General features: G+C 37.3%; 1 protein-coding gene across 1 annotated transcript in view; it reads left to right on the top strand.

Annotated features, from left to right (window-relative positions):
- atp8b1 (ATPase phospholipid transporting 8B1) overlaps window positions 1-17,058 on the top strand; it is a 93,250-nt gene extending 76,192 nt beyond the window's left edge. The window contains exons 25-30 of the mRNA XM_061980835.2: window positions 145-368; window positions 445-528; window positions 2,601-2,846; window positions 7,118-7,256; window positions 7,355-7,485; window positions 15,857-17,058. Coding sequence (XP_061836819.1) covers window positions 145-368; window positions 445-528; window positions 2,601-2,846; window positions 7,118-7,256; window positions 7,355-7,485; window positions 15,857-16,090 — 1,058 coding nt within the window. The 3' untranslated portion in view covers window positions 16,091-17,058. The remainder of the gene's footprint in view (window positions 1-144; window positions 369-444; window positions 529-2,600; window positions 2,847-7,117; window positions 7,257-7,354; window positions 7,486-15,856) is intronic.
- Window positions 17,059-17,721: the final 663 nt, after the last annotated feature.

Genomic DNA, 17,721 nt, shown 5'->3' with positions numbered 1-17,721 from the left:
TATTGCGTGATGGGTAAAATTTTGAAAAAAACTTTGAAAAATAAAATAAGCCACTGGGAACTGATTTTTAATGGTTTTAACCCTTCTGAAATTGTGATAATGTTCCCCTTTAATAAAAACACCTTTTTCTTCATGTCCCTCCAGCCGCAGACATTGGTGTTGGTATCAGTGGTCAGGAGGGGATGCAGGCCGTGATGTCCAGTGACTTTGCCTTTGCTCAGTTCCGCTACCTGGAGCGCCTCCTGCTGGTGCACGGACGCTGGTCCTACATTAGGATGTGCAAGTTCCTCCGGTTCTTCTTCTTCAAGAACTTTGCCTTCACTTTGGTTCATTTCTGGTACTCTTTCTTCAACGGATACTCAGCCCAGGTCCGTATCTTGTCTTGTTCAAAGGGCATTGAAATGCCATTAAAGTTTGGTCATCCGTCAATGCGTCTCTTTGTAGGTGACTTTCGAGGACTGGTTCATCACGCTGTATAATCTTTGTTACAGCAGCTTACCGGTTCTTCTTGTTGGACTGCTTGACCAGGTAAGAAAAAAACAACATTGTCATAGCGATTGACATCACAGATCCTGGTTGTGCTCAGATGTTTGTTTTAATACAGGAATTATTGAGATTTATTTCACATGTTTACCTGCTGGAGCCACCAGACGGTAGACTTTACATCGGACTTTGTAACAGAATGTCTTACTTGACTTTCCACTGTGGGGTGTGTCAGCTTTGTAAATGTTGTGAGAGCAAACTGGTATGTCTGAGTGCATTCAAGGTGTGTTTAAGTTGCTCTCATTTTGTCTTCTTTGTCTCAAACATGCTGCGTTGTGTCTCGCATTAGCCTTTTTGTATTCTTCCACTGCGGTATGGTGCTGATTAACTTCTTGAAAGCACAGAACACATGACAAATGGCCAATTAGTTGGATATTGTTTTATTAGTGTTGTGTTCTGGTCATCATATGTCATACCTTTTTTGTTCACGAACAGTATAGCGTAAACCCAAAAACCCATTATACTCTGTATCTTTGTCTGTTATAATAAGTAGAGTTTGGTTCTGTCTTCTTTGGGAAATACATTGCTTTGCATTGTATGTTGCTATCCATTCTCTAGAACACAGTCAAACTCAAGGCCTGGCCCGCCATCATCTTTTTATGTAGCTCGCCACGTCGTTTTATCTGGCCTGCCAAGGACTGGAAATGATAAAGCACTTTCTGCCTAAACGTATTTGTTCTTTGAATACGAACAGAAAAATGAACTGCATGTAACTGCATATGTTCGACAGTTTAAAGGGGAACTGCATTTTTCTTTGGATGTTTGCCTATAATTCACAATCCTTATCAATCAATCAATCAGTGTTTATTTATATAGCCCTAAATCTCAAGTGTCTCAAAGGGGTGCACAAGCCACAACGACATCCTCGGTACAGAGCCCACATAAGGGCAAGGAAAAACTCACCCCAGTGGGACGTCGATGTGAATGACTATGAGAAACCTTGGAGAGGACCGCATATGTGGGTAACTCTTTAAGAAAGAACTGATAGGTGAGAGTCCTCTAAGACCTATGTGTCAAAGTCAAGGCCCGTGGGCCAGATCAGGCCCGCGTATGAATGATCTATGGCCCCTGGAATGATATTTGATTAGTATTAGAACCGGCCCGCAGGCCACAGCCGCCTGCTGTTGTTTTGCATGCACCAATACACCATCAGTGTGGGCGCTAGGAATTTTCAAAATGGGGTCCCAGGGACCCCATCAAGTCATAAAAATGGGGTCCAACTTTTTTGTAACCGTTTTGAAAACAAATGATAAATGTATGCATTATCCTGTTATATCTCACATTCTATATTGTGCTTTGGAAAAATGTTGTCATAAACTTTGCTTAATTCATTTAAAAAAAAAAAAAATACAAAAGAAAACACATTTTTATGCATATGTAAATGTATTCAGTTATAAACATTCATTCACTTTCTTATTTCCTTCATGGATCTAAACTTTACCGCTGCCGTTATTTTTTTCTATATTTTTATTGTAATATTTTCAGAATGTGTTTGTTCTATTTTTGACCAAAGTAAGACAATGAAAACATATCTCACATTTTATATTGTGCTTTGGAAAAATGTTATCATAAACTAATTAATTTAAAAAAAAAATACAAAACAAATTTTGATGCATATGTAAATGTATTCAGTGATAAGTAAGTAAGACAATGAAAACAATCTGAAGTTGTCTTTATTTTTATAGTTTTAATGCCATGATTTTAGTAGTCGGGCCCCCGTGTGCACAGATTTTCCTCCATGTGGCCCCTGAGCTAAAATGAGTTTGACACCCCTGCTCTAAGACCATCCGAAGAGTCTTGTTGCGATCGATTTATTGCCCTGAGAATACAATGACCTGATAAATGAGATTCGCAGGCACTCTTCAAAAAGCCTGATCCTAATGTCTGTAAAATTTTACTATTTTGTTGTAACGTTGTCAAATTTGACTTGCAATTATGGCTCCATTGTGTTTTGGATTTCACCGCAGGGAGAAGTCCAGGCCCAAACAAATGTTGCATCTTAAAAATGTTAGTTGAAACGGACCCCCTCTCCAGTCTTATAATTGCATTTTCCGCAGGATGTTAATGACCGACTGAGCCTCAAGTTCCCCAAGCTCTATCTGCCCGGCCAGCAGGGGTCGCTGTTCAACTACAGGAACTTCTTCATCAGCTTGTTCCACGGCATCTTCGTCTCCCTCATCATCTTCTTCATCCCTTACGGAGCGTTCCTGCAGACCATGGGGCAAGATGGAGAAGCCCCCTCGGACTACCAGTCTTTTGCTGTGGTCACTGCCTCGTCACTGATTTTTACCGTCAATCTGCAGGTGAGTTTTTCACAGCATATTTGGGTTGTAAGAAATATTACAATATGTACAGTACAGGCCAAAAGTTTGGACACACCTTTTCTTTATTTTCTTGACTATTTACATTGTAGATTGTCACTGAAGGCATCAAAACTATGAACGGACACATGTGGAGTTATGTACTTAACAAAAAAAGGTGAAATAACTGAAAACATGTTTTATATTCTAGTTTCTTCAAAATAGCCACCTTTTGCTGTGATTACTGTTTTGCACACTGTTGGCATTCTCTCGATGAGCTTCAAGAGGTAGTCACCTGAAATGGGTTTACTTCACAGGTGTCATAGTTTTGATGCCTTCAGTGACAATCTACAATGTAAATCATACTTGCCAACCCTCCCGAATTTTCCGGGAGACTCCCGAAATTCAGCGCCCCTCCCGAAACCCTCCCGGGACAAATATTCTCCCGAAAATCTCCCGATTTTCAGCCGGAGCTGGAGGCCACGCCCCCTCCAGCTCCATGCGGACCTGAGTGAGGACAGCCTTTTTTCACGACGGGAGGACAACAGGGTGACAAGAACTAAATCATCCAGACTAGAGATAAATTGTATTATTATGTTTATCTTACCTAAAAATACATATATTTATTAATAAAAAAAAAAAAAAAAATGTTCACTATATTTTGCTAAAAACATCTAAATTAATTGTATTTTTATTTGTATTTTTTCTGACTCCTTATTACATCCAGCCATAGAATTATACATTAAATTAAACATATTTGAAATAATTACATTTAAATTATCATAATAATTCATCTAAAATGACCATATTTAATTATTAAAATAATTGCTTGTTTATCAACAACTTTAGCATTTTATTCATTACATTTTGAAGCTCTCAGAAGCCAAGTTATGTTATATTCCTTAATATTTATTTATGCAAGTTTGAAGTATCAATTATCTAAACACAGTTTTGTTTGCATATTTTTAGGATGTATATATATATATATATATATATATATATATGAAATACTTGGTGAATTCTAGCTGTCAATATACTCCTCCCCTCTTAACCACACCCCCAACCACGCCCACCCCCCACCACCTCCCGAAATCGGAGGTCTCAAGGTTGGCAAGTATGATGTAAATAGTCATGAAAATAAAGAAAACACATTGAATCGAGAAGGTGTGTCCAAACTTTTGGCCTGTACTGTATAACTAGTGCTCTCAAATGATTTAAAAAAAAAATAAAAAAAAATAATAACACTTTTGAACTTGGATTAATCACAGCAAATTAGTTGCTTGCATAGTATAAACTAAAATAGACACCAATATTGCAAATGCAAATTTGTCAGAATGTCATACATGTTTTTTTTTTTTTTTACTTAAAAGGCCAATACTTATTTATTCAAGACTTGATAAAAGTTTTATCTAAAGTAGCGTCAGCTGTCAGGGTGTATTTTTGGAGTGAAATTTGCCAGCGAGAACCGTCAGAGCCTCCTCACTCATCTTGGCAGTGACGTATGCATTGTCCCAAATATGGACTGTATAACAACCCTTGTCTTTCAGGTAACCATCCTAGGTAAAGGAGCACGTGCGCTCAAAATAAATGGTGTTAATACATGATTTAAGCGTTATTTTTCTATGATTAATCACATACGTTTACTTTGACAGCCCTACATATAACCCAAAGATAAGACATTGATGTTTTGTGTAGATAGCGTAGCGTTAATTGGATTTAGCATCTTTTTTTGCACAAAATATAGCAAAAAGGTGACTGCTGCATACTTAAAGGCCTACTGAAACCCACTACTACCGACCACACAGTCTGATAGTTTATATATCAATGATGAAATCTTAACATTGCAACACATGCCAATACGGCCGGGTTAGCTTACTAAAGTGCCATTTTAAATTTCGCGCGAAATATCCTGCTGAAAACGTCTCGGTATGATGACGTCAGCGCGTGACGTCACGGATTGTGGAGGACATTTTGGGACAGCATGGTGGCCAGCTATTATGTCGTCTGTTTTCGTCGCAAAATTCCACAGTATTCTGGACATCTGTGTTGGTGAATCTTTTGCAATTTGTTCAATGAACAATGGAGACAGCAAAGAAGAAAGCTGTAGGTGGGAAGCGGTGTATTACAGCAGGTGTTGTGCTGGATAACGCACCCCCGCCGTAGAATGCACCCCTTGACTGGTGTGCCGGATAACACAGCCGTTGTTTCATTGTTTACATTCCCGGAAGATGACAGTCAAGCTTTACCATTGGCCTGTGGAGAACTGGGACAACAGAGACTCTTACCAGGAGGACTTTGAGTTGGATACGCAGACACGGTACCGTGAGTACGCATGCAGCTGCGGCTTCCAAACATTTGATCGCTTGCCAATACGTGCGTGCCGCTATGTACATGTCACATACGTAACTTTGGGGACTTTGAGGAAATATATGTGCTGTATGAACTTTGGGGAGGTGAACGGTACTTTGGGTTGTGGGATTGAGTGTGTTGTGCAGGTGTTTGAGTTGTATTGGCGGGTTATATGGACGGGAGGGGGGAGGTGTTTGTTATGCGGGATTAATTCGTGGCATATTAAGTATAAGCCTGGTTGTGTTGTCGCTAATAGAGTATATATATGTCTTGTGTTTATTTACTGTTTTAGTCATTCCCAGCTGAATATCAGGTCCCACCCGCCTCTCACAGCATCTTCCCTATCTGAATCGCTCCCACTGCCCTCTAGTCCTTCACTCTCACTCTCCTCATCCACAAATCTTTCATCCTCGCTCAAATTAATGGGGAAATCGTCGCTTTCTTGGTCCGAATCGCTCTCGCTGCTGGTGGCCATGATTGTAAACAATGTGCAGATGTGAGGAGCTCCACAACCGGTGACGTCACGCTACTCGTCTGCTACTTCCGGTACAGGCAAGGCTTTTTTATCAGCGACCAAAAGTTGCAAACTTTATCGTTGATGTTCTCTACTAAATCCTTTCAGCAAAAATATGGCAATATCGCGAAATGATCAAGTATGACACATAGAATGGACCTGCTATCCCCGTTTAAATAAGAAAATCGCATTTCAGTAGGCCTTTAACAAATTTTTCGGACTATAAGGCATTATAACCCGGTGCGCCTAATGTACGGAATAATTTTGGTTGTGCTTACCGACCTTGAAGCTATTTTATTTGGCACATGGTGGAATGACAAGTGTGACCAGCAGATGGCAGCCACACATAAGAGATATGTGTAGACTGCAATACGACTCAAGTAAACAACACCAAAATTGTATATGTTCCATTGAAAATATAGAACATTACACACGGTGCTCAAAAATCTATTAAAATGTTTTAGTACGACTTTGGTAAGCTATGAAGCCGCACTGCTTGACGGATTGTACTGTGCTTCAACATAGGAGTATTATTATGGTGTGTGTATAAGGTAAGATGTTTTGTTTTGCAATATTATGCAATGGCAACTTTTCTTACTTTCTGGTACCTGCTGATCTGTATTTGGGATCTGCATGAGTCCTGAAAATTTGTGCGCATCCGCCTTTGTAGTCCGTGGCTGCCAATTCTAATATAAAGTAGTGTAAATTTCTTACTTATATCTGTCAGTAAACTCGCCATGAAAGTGCTAAAACATACCGGTGTATTGAGTTTACATTATTCACCCAAGGAACTTTAGTTATTAGAGAGTTCCGGTCTGACTTTTTTTTAGGGGACACATTTCCGGCGGCATTGTTGTTGCACTAGTGAGCCACGGATGAGGAGATGCTACTCCGTTATTGATTGAAGTATAGTCTGAATGTCATTAAAACATCTTTTGACACTTCTTCCACTCTCGTCCTTGCACGCTACACCGCTACAACAAAGATGACGGAGAAAAGACGCTGTCGAAGGTGAGCCACGTAAATAAGACCGCCCGCAAAACGGCGCATCCTGAAGCGACTGTCAGAAAGCGGCTTGAAGATGATCTGTAAAACATCATCTATGCAACATTTTGACCAAAGAACCACCCACATTTTTTTTAATGCGCCTTATAATCCGGTTTGCCTTTTGTATGAAAATAGACCTGACTAGACCCGCTCATCGGCAGTGCGCCTTATAATCGCCCTATGGTCCGGAACATACGGTTTATCTGCAGTGAGCACCAAAGTCTCCCAGTTACTTTGATACCAAGATCATTCAATAGCAAGTTTTTATTTGATGTTATTTGAGAGCAAAATGTTTACCAGGATGTCAGCCATTGGAGTGTAACTTGATAAATGCTACAATGTTGTCATGTCTAATCACTTCTAGATCTCCCTGGATACCTCTTACTGGACCTTTGTCAACTGTTTTGCTGTTTTGGGAAGCATAGCCATCTACTTTGGAATTATGTTTGACTTGCACAGTGCGGGGATACACGTCATTTTCCCCCAATTTTTCACCTTCACAGGTCAGTGAGTCGGGCCCTTGGTTTAGTATAAAGAATGTATTAACACACCAAACTTGAAACGCTGCTGTTTTTTAACGTCCATGTTCTCTGTCTTGCAGGGGCGGCCTCAAATGCGCTTCGCCAGCCTTACTTGTGGTTAACCATCATCCTGACGGTGGGCATTAGCCTGCTGCCTGTGGTCTGCATCCAGTTCCTCCATAAAATCATCTGGCCTTCCATAGGAGACAAGGTGAAGCAAGGCTACCAGGCCTTTTGAATTTTTTTTTTTACCACAATAGTGCAGAAAAGTTGTTTACAAAGTTTACTTTTATCAGGAATACCACCCAAAAATACAATTTTTTTTTGTCATTTGGACAAATACAGTGGAGCCTGCTCAAGTCAGTCCCGTTTATGTCAATAATCCACCAATAATCCATCTATGTGGACCAACTCATCAAGTCAAGTTCTTATTAAGTTCTTAAAAGTGCCTGATTAAGTCGACCTCGACATACAGTACAAGCCAAAAGTTTGGACACACCTTCTCATTCAATGCATTTTCTTTATTTTCATGACTATTTACATTGTAGATTGTCACTGAAGGCATCGAAACTATGAATGAACACATGTGGAGTTATGCACTTAACAAAAACAAGGTGAAATAACTGAAAACATGTTTTATATTCTAGTTTCTTCAAAATAGCCACTCTTAGCTCTGATTACTGCTTCGTTCACTTTTGGCATTCTCTCGATGAGCTTCAAGCACACCTGTGAAGTGAAAACCATTTCAGGTGACTACCTCTTGAAGGTCAGCAAAAGAATGCCAAGAGTGTGCGAAAAAGTAATCAGAGCAAAGGGTGGCTATTTTGAAGAAAGTAGAATATAAAACATGTTTTCAGTTATTTCACCTTTTTTTTGTTAAGGTTGAAAAATGTGGGAATTGTGCAACTTAGAAACATGTCCCATTCATTTCAATGGGAACTTCCTGGAAATTTGGGAATTTGGGGAAAAGCGGGATTTTTAGAAAATGAACAGGAGCATGAATGTCCGAAATGAGCTGAATTGGTTGGTGTTGTAATTGTTAAAATCGGGGAGGAAATGTTAAAGTAGTAAATGATATTAGGGAATTTTGAGAAAAGCTGGAATTTTTTTTTAAATGGTAAAAAAACTTGAATGGTCTGAATGAGTTGAAATGGTTGGTGTTGGAATTGTTTAAATCGGTCAAGAAATGTTGAATTAGTAACAGTTTTAATTGCGAAATTCCTGGAATTTCTGGAAAACCGGGAATTTTTCTAGGTCCTTAACCAACTTGGTTTTTGTCCTGAATATGAGAAGTGTTTTGACGGTGGAACGCTTGAAATGGGTTGAAAAATGTGAAAAGAGTAGTCGAACTTATGGGGGGAAATAGGTTACCAAAAAACGGGAATTCCTGGAAATGTGTTGAATGTGAAAAAAATGGTAGTTTGAATGTCCAGGATGAGTTGAATGTGTTGAAGGTGGAATGGGTTGAAGAATGTGGGAATTGTGGAAGATTGAAAAATAGCCAATTCATTTTGAATGGGGAAAAATGCAAAAAAAAAAAAAAGGAATTATGGGAAATTCGGGAATTTTTTTTAGAATTGTTGAAGTAGAGCACACAATTCCTGAACAGGCTGACTATTTTGAAGTTGGAACTGTTTGAATCAGATGAAAAATGTGGGAATTGTGGAACTTGGAAGAATGTCCCATTGATTTTAATGGGATATTTCAGATAAAATTGGGAATTTCGGGAAAAGCAGGAATTAAAAAAAAAACTTGTAAAAAAAAACTTGAATGAGTTGAAATGGTCTGTGTTGGAATTTTGCAAAGCGGTCGAGAAATGTTGAATTAGTAACATGTTGAATTGAGAAATGGTATTACGGAATTCCTGGAATTTTGGGAATTTTTCCAGTTCAAAAAACTATTTTGTTAATGTCCTGATTAAGAGAAATGTTTTGCCAATGGAACGGTTGAAATGGGTTGAAAAATGTGGAAGGAGTAGTCGCCAGAAAAAAGGGTGAAAATAGGGCTTTGGAAAACCAGGAATTCTGGAAAATCCTTGAATGTTTTTGAACTTGGAAAAAGGGTCATTTGAATTTCCAGGATGGTGGAATGTTTTGAAGGTAGAATGGTTAGAATAGGTTGACAAATGTGGGAATTGTGCAAGTTAGAAAAATGTCCCTTTGATTTCAATGGAAACTTCCTGGAATTTTGGGAAAAGCTGGATTTTTTTTTATTAGGTTTGAAATGATTTGGAGCATGAATAACCTGAATGAGTTGAAATGGTTGGTGTTGGAATTGTTTAAATCGGTCAAGAAATGTTGGAAGTAGTAACATGTTTTAATTGAGAAATTGTATAATGGTATTTCGGGAAAAACGGAAATTTTTCTAGTTCCTAAACCAACTTATTTTTTTCCCCCTTACTAAGAAAAATGTTTTGACAGTGAAACGGTTGAAATGGGATGAAAAAAAGAAAAGGAGTAGTCATACGAAAAAGGTTGAAAATAGGGTTAAAACCCCCCCCCCGGCAATTCCTGGAAATTTGTTGAACGTGAAAAAATGATAGTTTGAATTTCCAAGATAAGTTGAATGTGTTGAAGGTGGAATGGTTTGAATCGGTTGAAAAATGTGGGAATTATGGAAGTTTGAAAAATGGACAATTCATTTTAAATGGGGAAAATGTGGGGGGGAGATTATGGGAAATCCTGGAATTTTTTTTTAGAATTGTTGAAGTCGAGCACACAATTCCTGAACAGCCTGAATATTTTCAAGTTGGAATAGTTTGAATTAGATGAAAAATGTGGGAATTGTGGAAGTTTGAAGAATGTCTCATTGATTTAAATGGGAATTTCCCCAAAATTTGGGAATTTCGGGAAAGGCGGGAATTTTTTTGAAAACGGTAAAAAACTTGAATGGTCTGAATGAGTTGAAATGGTTGGGGTTGGAATTTTTCAAATCGATCGAGAAATGTTGAAGTAGTAACATGTTGAATTGAGAAATGGTATTAGGGAATTTCGGGAAAGCCGGGAAATTTTCCAGTTCAAAAAACAACTTTGTTAATGTCCTGATTAAGAGGAATGTTTTGACAATGGAAGAATTGAAATGGGTTAAAAAATGTGGAAGGAGTAGGCGCCAGAAAAATGAGTAGAAATATGTCCAGGATGGGTTGAATGTGTTTAAGGTGGAATGGTTGAAAAATGTGAAAATTGTGGAAGTTTGAAAAATAGCCAATTCATTTTGAATGGGGAAAAATGCAAAAAAAAAAAAAAAGGGATTATGGGAAATCCAGGAATTTCTTTTTGAATTGTTGAAGTAAAGCACACAATTCCTGAACAGGCTGAATATTTTTGAAGTTGGAATAGTTTGAATTAGATGAAACTTGGGAATTGTGGAAGTTTGAAAAATAGCCAATTAATTTTGAATGGGGAAAATGCAAAAAAAGAAGGAAATATGGGAAATCCGGGAATTTTTTTTGGAATTGTTGAAGTAGAGCACACAATTGCTGAACAGGCTGGATATTATGAAGTTGGAACAGTTTGAATCAGATGAAAAATGTGGGAATTGTGGAACTTGGAAGAATGTCCAATTGATTTTCAATCAGAAAAAATTGGGAATTTCGGGAAAAGCGGGATTTTTTTTGAAAATGGTAAAAAACTAGAATGGTCTTAATGGTTGGTGTTGGAATTTTGCAAAGCGGTCAGGAAATGTTGAATTAGTAACATGTTGACTTGAGAAATGGTATTACGGAACTCCTGGAATTTCGGGAATTTTTCCAGTTCAAAAAACAACTTTGTTAATGTCCTGATTAAGAGGAATGTTTTGACAATGGCATGGTTGAAATGGGTTGAAAAATGTGGAAGGAGTAGTCACCAGAAAAAAAGAGTAGAATTATGTTCAGAATGAGTTGAATGTGTTGAAGGTGGAATGGTTTGAATCGGTTGAAAAATGTGAAAATTGTGGAAGTTTGAAAAATAGCCAATTCATTTTGAATGGGGAAAAATGCAAAACAAAAAAAGAAAAAGAAAAAGGAATTTTGGGAAATCCGGGAATTTTTTTTGGAATTGTTGAAGTAGACCACACAATTCCTGAACAGGCTGAATATTTTGAAGTTGGAATAGTTTGAATTAGATGAAAAATGTGGGAATTGTGGAAGTTTGAAAAATAGCCAATTCATTTTGAATAGGGAAAAACGCAAAAAAACAAAAACAAAAAAGAAATTATGGGAAATCCGGGATTTTTTTGGGATTTGTTGAAGAAGAGCACACAAGTCCTAAACAGGCTGAATATTTTGAAGTTGGAATAGTTTGAATTAGATGAAAAATGTGGGAATTGTGGAAGTTTGAAAAATAGCCAATTCATTTTGAATGGGGAAAAAGCAAAAAAAGAAGGAAATATGGGAAATCCGGGAATTTTTTTTGGAATTGTTGAAGTAGAGCACACAATTGCTGAACAGGCTGGATATTATGAAGTTGGAACAGTTTGAATCAGATGAAAAATGTGGGAATTGTGGAACTTGGAAGAATGTCCAATTGATTTTCAATCAGAAAAAATTGGGAATTTCGGGAAAAGCGGGATTTTTTTTGAAAATGGTAAAAAACTAGAATGGTCTTAATGGTTGGTGTTGGAATTTTGCAAAGCGGTCAGGAAATGTTGAATTAGTAACATGTTGACTTGAGAAATGGTATTACGGAACTCCTGGAATTTCGGAAATTTTTCCAGTTCAAAAAACAACTTTGTTAATGTCCTGATTAAGAGGAATGTTTTGACAATGGCATGGTTGAAATGGGTTGAAAAATGTGGAAGGAGTAGTCACCAGAAAAAAAGAGTAGAATTATGTCCAGGATGAGTTGAATGTGTTGAAGGTGGAATGGTTTGAATCGGTTGAAAAATTTGAAAGTTGTGGAAGTTTGAAAAATAGCCAATTCATTTTGAATGGGGAAAAATGCAAAAAAAAATAATAATAAAATAAAGGAATTATGGGAAATCCGGGAATTTTTTTTGGAATTGTTGAAGTAGACCACACAATTCCTGAACAGGCTGAATATTTTGAAGTTGGAATAGTTTGAATTAGATGAAAAATGTGGGAATTGTGGAAGTTTGAAAAATAGCCAATTCATTTTGAATGGGGAAAATGCAAAAAAAGAAGGAAATATGGGAAATCCTGGAATTTTTTTTTTTTTTAGAATTGTTGAAGTCGAGCACACAATTCCTAAACAGCCTGAATATTTTCAAGTTGGAATAGTTTTAATTAGATGAAAAATGTGGGAATTGTGGAAGTTTGAAGAATGTCTCATTGATTTAAATGGGAATTTCCCCCAAATTTGGGAATTTCGGGAAAGGCGGGAATTTTTTTGAAAACGGTAAAAAACTTGAATGGTCTGAATGAGCTGAAATGGTTGGGGTTTGAATTTTTCAAATCTATCGAGAAATGTTGAAGTATTAACATGTTGAATTGAGAAATGGTATTAGGGAATTCCTGGAATTTCGGGAAAACCGGGAAATTTTCCTGTTCAAAAAACAACTTTGTTAATGTCCTGATTAAGAGGAATGTTTTGACAATGGCATGGTTGAAATGGGTTGAAAAATGTGGAAGGAGTAGTCGCCGGAAAAAAGTGTGGAAATAGGGCTTTGGAAAACCAGGAATTCTGGATAATCCTGGAATTTTTTTTTTAACTTGGAAAAATAATGGTTTGAATTCCCAGGATATTGGAATGTGTTGGATCGGTTGAAAAATGTGGAAATGGTCGAAGTTTGAAGAATGTCCAATTGATTTTCAATCAGAAAAAATTGGGAATTTCGGGAGAAGCGGGATTTTTTTTGAAAATTGTAAAAAACTAGAATGGTCTTAATGGTTGGTGTTGGAATTTTGCAAAGCGGTCAGGAAATGTTGAATTAGTAACATGTTGACTTGAGAAATGGTATTACGGAACTCCTGGAATTACGGGAATTTTTCCAGTTCAAAAAACAACTTTGTTAATGTCCTGATTAAGAGGAATGTTTTGACAATGGCATGGTTGAAATGGGTTGAAAAATGTGGAAGGAGTAGTCACCAGAAAAAAGAGTAGAATTATGTCCAGGATGAGTTGAATGTGTTGAAGGGTGGAATGGTTTGAATCGGTTGAAAAATTTGAAAATTGTGGAAGTTTGAAAAATAGCCAATTCATTTTGAATAGGGAAAAAAATGCAAAAAAAAAAAAAAAAAAAAAAAAAAAAGGAATTATGGGAAATCCGGGAATTTTTTTTTGGAATTGTTGAAGAAGAGCACACAATTCCTAAACAGGCTGAATATTTTGAAGTTGGAATAGTTTGAATTAGATGAAAAATGTGGGAATTGTGGAAGTTTGAAAAATAGCCAATTCATTTTGAATGGGGAAAATGCAAAAAAAGAAGGAATTATGGGAAATCCGGGAATTTTTGGGGGAATTGTTGAAGTAGAGCACACAATTGCTGAACAGGCTGGATATTATGAAGTTGGAACAGTTTGAATCAGATGAAAAATGTGGGAATTGTGGAACTTGGAAGAATGTCCAATTGATTTTCAATCAGAAAAAATTGGGAATTTCGGGAAAAGCGGGATTTTTTTTGAAAATGGTAACAAACTAGAATGGTCTTAATGGTTGGTGTTGGAATTTTGCAAAGCGGTCAGGAAATGTTGAATTGAGAAATGGTATTACGGAACTCCTGGAATTTCGGGAATTTTTCCAGTTCAAAAAACAACTTTCTTAATGTCCTGATTAAGAAGAATGTTTTGACAATGGCATGGTTGAAAAATGTGGAAGGAGTAGTCGCCGGAAAAAGGTGTGGAAATAGGGCTTTGGAAAACCAGGAATTCTGGAAAATCCTGGAATTTTTTTTTGAACTTGGAAAAATGATAGTTTGAATTCCCAGGATATTGGAATGTGTTGGATCGGTTGAAAAATGTGGAAATGGTCGAAGTTTGAAGAATGTCCAATTGATTTTCAATCAGAAATAATTGGGAATTTCGGGAAAAGCGGGATTTTTTTTGAAAATGGTAAAAAATTAGAATGGTCTTAATGGTTGGTGTTGGAATTTTGCAAAGCGGTCAGGAAATGTTGAATTAGTAACATGTTGACTTGAGAAATGGTATTACGGAACTCCTGGAATTTCGGGAATTTTTCCAGTTCAAAAAACAACTTTGTTAACGTCCTGATTAAGAGGAATGTTTTGACAATGGCATGGTTGAAATGGGTTGAAAAATGTGGAAGGAGTAGTCACCAGAAAAAAAGAGTAGAATTATGTCCAGGATGAGTTGAATGTGTTGAAGGTGGAATGGTTTAAATCGGTTGAAAAATTTGAAAATTGTGGAAGTTTGAAAAATAGCCAATTTATATTGAATGGGGAAAAATGCAAAAAAAAAAAAAAAAAAAAAAAAAAAAAGGAATTATGGGAAATCCGGGAATTTTTTTTGGAATTGTTGAAGTAGACCACACAATTCCTGAACAGGCTGAATATTTTGAAGTTGGAATAGTTTGAATTAGATGAAAAATGTGGGAATTGTGGAAGTTTGAAAAATAGCCAATTCATTTTGAATGGGGAAAAATGCAAAAAAAAAAAAAAAAAGGAATTATGGGAAATCCGGGAATTTTTTTTGTAATTGTTGAAGAAGAGCACACAATTCCTAAACAGGCTGAATATTTTGATGTTGGAATGGTTTGAATTAGATGGAAAATGTGGGAATTGTGGAAGTTTGAAAAATAGCCAATTCATTTTGAATAGGGAAAAATGCAAAAAAAAAAAAAAAGGAATTATGGGAAATCCGGGAATTTTTTTTTAGAATTGTTGAAGTATAGCACACAATTCCTGAACTGGCTGAATATTTTGAAGTTGGAACAGTTTGAATCAGATGAAAAATGTGGGAATTGTGGAACTTGGAAGAATGTCCAATTGATTTTCAATCAGAAAAAATTGGGAATTTCGGGAAAAGCGGGATTTTTTTTGAAAATTGTAAAAAACTAGAATGGTCTTAATGGTTGATGTTGGAATTTTGCAAAGCGGTCAGGAAATGTTGAATTGAGAAATGGTATTACGGAACTCCTGGAATTTCGGGAATTTTTCCAGTTCAAAAAACAACTTTGTTAATGTCCTGATTAAGAGGAATGTTTTGACAATGGAACGGTTGAAATGGGTTGAAAAATGTGGAAGGAGTAGTCGCCGGAAAAAAGTGTGGAAATAGGGCATTGGAAAACCAGGAATTCTGGAAAATCTTGGAACTTTTTTTGAACTTGGAAAAATAATGGTTTGAATTCCCAGGATATTGGAATGTGTTGGATCGGTTGAAAAATGTGGAAATGGTCGAAGTTTGAAAAATGGCCAATTCATTTTAAATGGGAAAAATGTCCCAGGAAATCTGGGAAATTTTGGAATTTGTCAAGGGAAAGCCCGCCATTCCCGAATAGGCTGAACAGTTTGAAGTTGGAACGGTTTGAATAGGATGAAAAATGTGGAAGAAATAGATGAATTTTGGTGTAGAAAACCAAATGTGTGAAAGCATTCCCACATTAAAAACAGGCTTTTAAAATGTTCTCATTTAGTCTGAGTGTCAACTGCAATATTTAAAAATTCTGCTCCTTGCTCCCTCCTCCCAGGTCCAGAGAAACAGGAAAAAGTACGAGTTGGAATTGCAAAAGGAGGCGAAAATAAAGCCCTCGGCTTTTCACCGCGGCGGCCGTTCCCGTCGCTCCGGCTACGCCTTCTCCCACTCCCGAGGCTACGCCGACCTCATCGTTTCCGGGCGGAGCATCCGGAGACGCCCCACGGCCCGAGCGCGGCCCGTGAACAGCATCCGGGAGGTTCCCGAAAGGGTGGCCGAGAACATTTGACGGCGGGGGTTGAATCGTAATTGTCGGTTTTTTTTTTTAAGCAGCATAATCTGCGACGAGGAGAAATGACATCATGATGACGTCATCCTGTGGATATTTAGGTGCTTGTTCCAGAGAAGTAAGAAGCGAGGCACTTGGTCATCAACTATGCACAGACTCTGTTATGCAAAACTGACATTTTTTTGACAGTCATTTATTTAAATTATCTCAGGACTTTTTAAAACAAAAAGCTTTATTTTTAACAATACCTGCATAAAGACGCCGCTAATTTCTCTTTTTTGCTCCACACTCATAAAGTGCTTGAAATTCAAGTATTTCCTGTTAAATATCGCCACATTAAAAGTGTTTTATCCGGAGTAAAAGTTACTGTAAAAAAAAAAAAAAAAGTAGTCGGTCGTTAAGTGAAGGCTTCTTTTCTACGCTGCCGAATCACACGTTAATCACTCATTTAACTTGAAATTCATCTAAAAAATATTTTAAACGCCGTTTTCGATATGTGATTATGTAATGTCGTATAAGTTGTGCGTCTGCTTTTTAAAATGCAAATTCACTAAATTGGCCCTTGTGTGTGAATGTGAGTGTGAATGTTGTCTAGATGTGTAGCCCACCTTCCGCTCCAATGCAGCTGGGATAGGCTCCAGCCTCGACGCTGTAGAAAAAGAATGAATGTATAATAATCCCCTCCCCCCCTCCCCTAGAAGTCTTCAGGTAGCTCTTAGTGGACTACTATAACTTTTTTCAATTTGTTGTGTATTGTTTACATTCCACTTGCCGTTCCTTCCGACCTACAAATCTATTTAAGATACCAACTACATTCTTCTCAGCCAAACTTTAAACGTTCTGTTACTGTTGTGTTGGTCATGCTGGTGTATGTGTTTTTAATCACTTCATGACTGGAGGTTGTCGTCTCTCACACGATGCTGGGTGTTGTTTTATCATGTTGTTAATAAAAGCCAAATGTACCTGCATCACCAGGGCGCCTTTTCTTCTCAGCTCCTCCATGAACCCAAAAATACCTTTTAAAATAAGTATATTCTCACTAATAACAAGTGTACTACTATATGAGTACGTATTTTCTTATTGTTTCATTTGGCTGTCATGTGTTTTACAAACCCCGTTTCCATATGAGTTGGGAAATTGTGTCAGATGTAAGTATAAACGGAATACAATGATTTGCAAATAATTTTCAACCCATATTCAGTTGAATATGCTACAAAGACAACATATTTGATGTTCAAACTGATAAACATTTTTTTTTTTTTGCAAATAATCATTAACTTTAGAATTTGATGCCAGCAACACGTGACAAAGAAGTTGGAATAAATACTGATAAAGTTGAGGAATGCTCATCAAACACTTATTTGGAACATCCCACAGGTGAACAGGCAAATTGGGAACAGGTGGGTGCCATGATTGGGTGTAAAAGTAGATTCCATGAAATGCTCAGTCATTCACAAACAAGGATGGGGCGAGGGTCACCACTTTGTCAACAAATGTGTGAGCAAATTCTTGAACAGTTTAAGAAAAACCTTTCTCAACCAGCTATTGCAAGGAATTTAGGGATTTCACCATCTACGGTCCGTAATACCATCAAAGGGTTCAGAGAATCTGGAGAAATCACTGCACGTAAG

Source organism: Nerophis lumbriciformis, linkage group LG20 (assembly GCF_033978685.3).
Source record: "Nerophis lumbriciformis linkage group LG20, RoL_Nlum_v2.1, whole genome shotgun sequence".
Taxonomy (NCBI): Eukaryota; Metazoa; Chordata; class Actinopteri; order Syngnathiformes; family Syngnathidae; genus Nerophis; species Nerophis lumbriciformis.
Note: the sequence above shows the minus strand (reverse complement) of the source record. Positions and strands in the feature narration are given on the sequence as shown.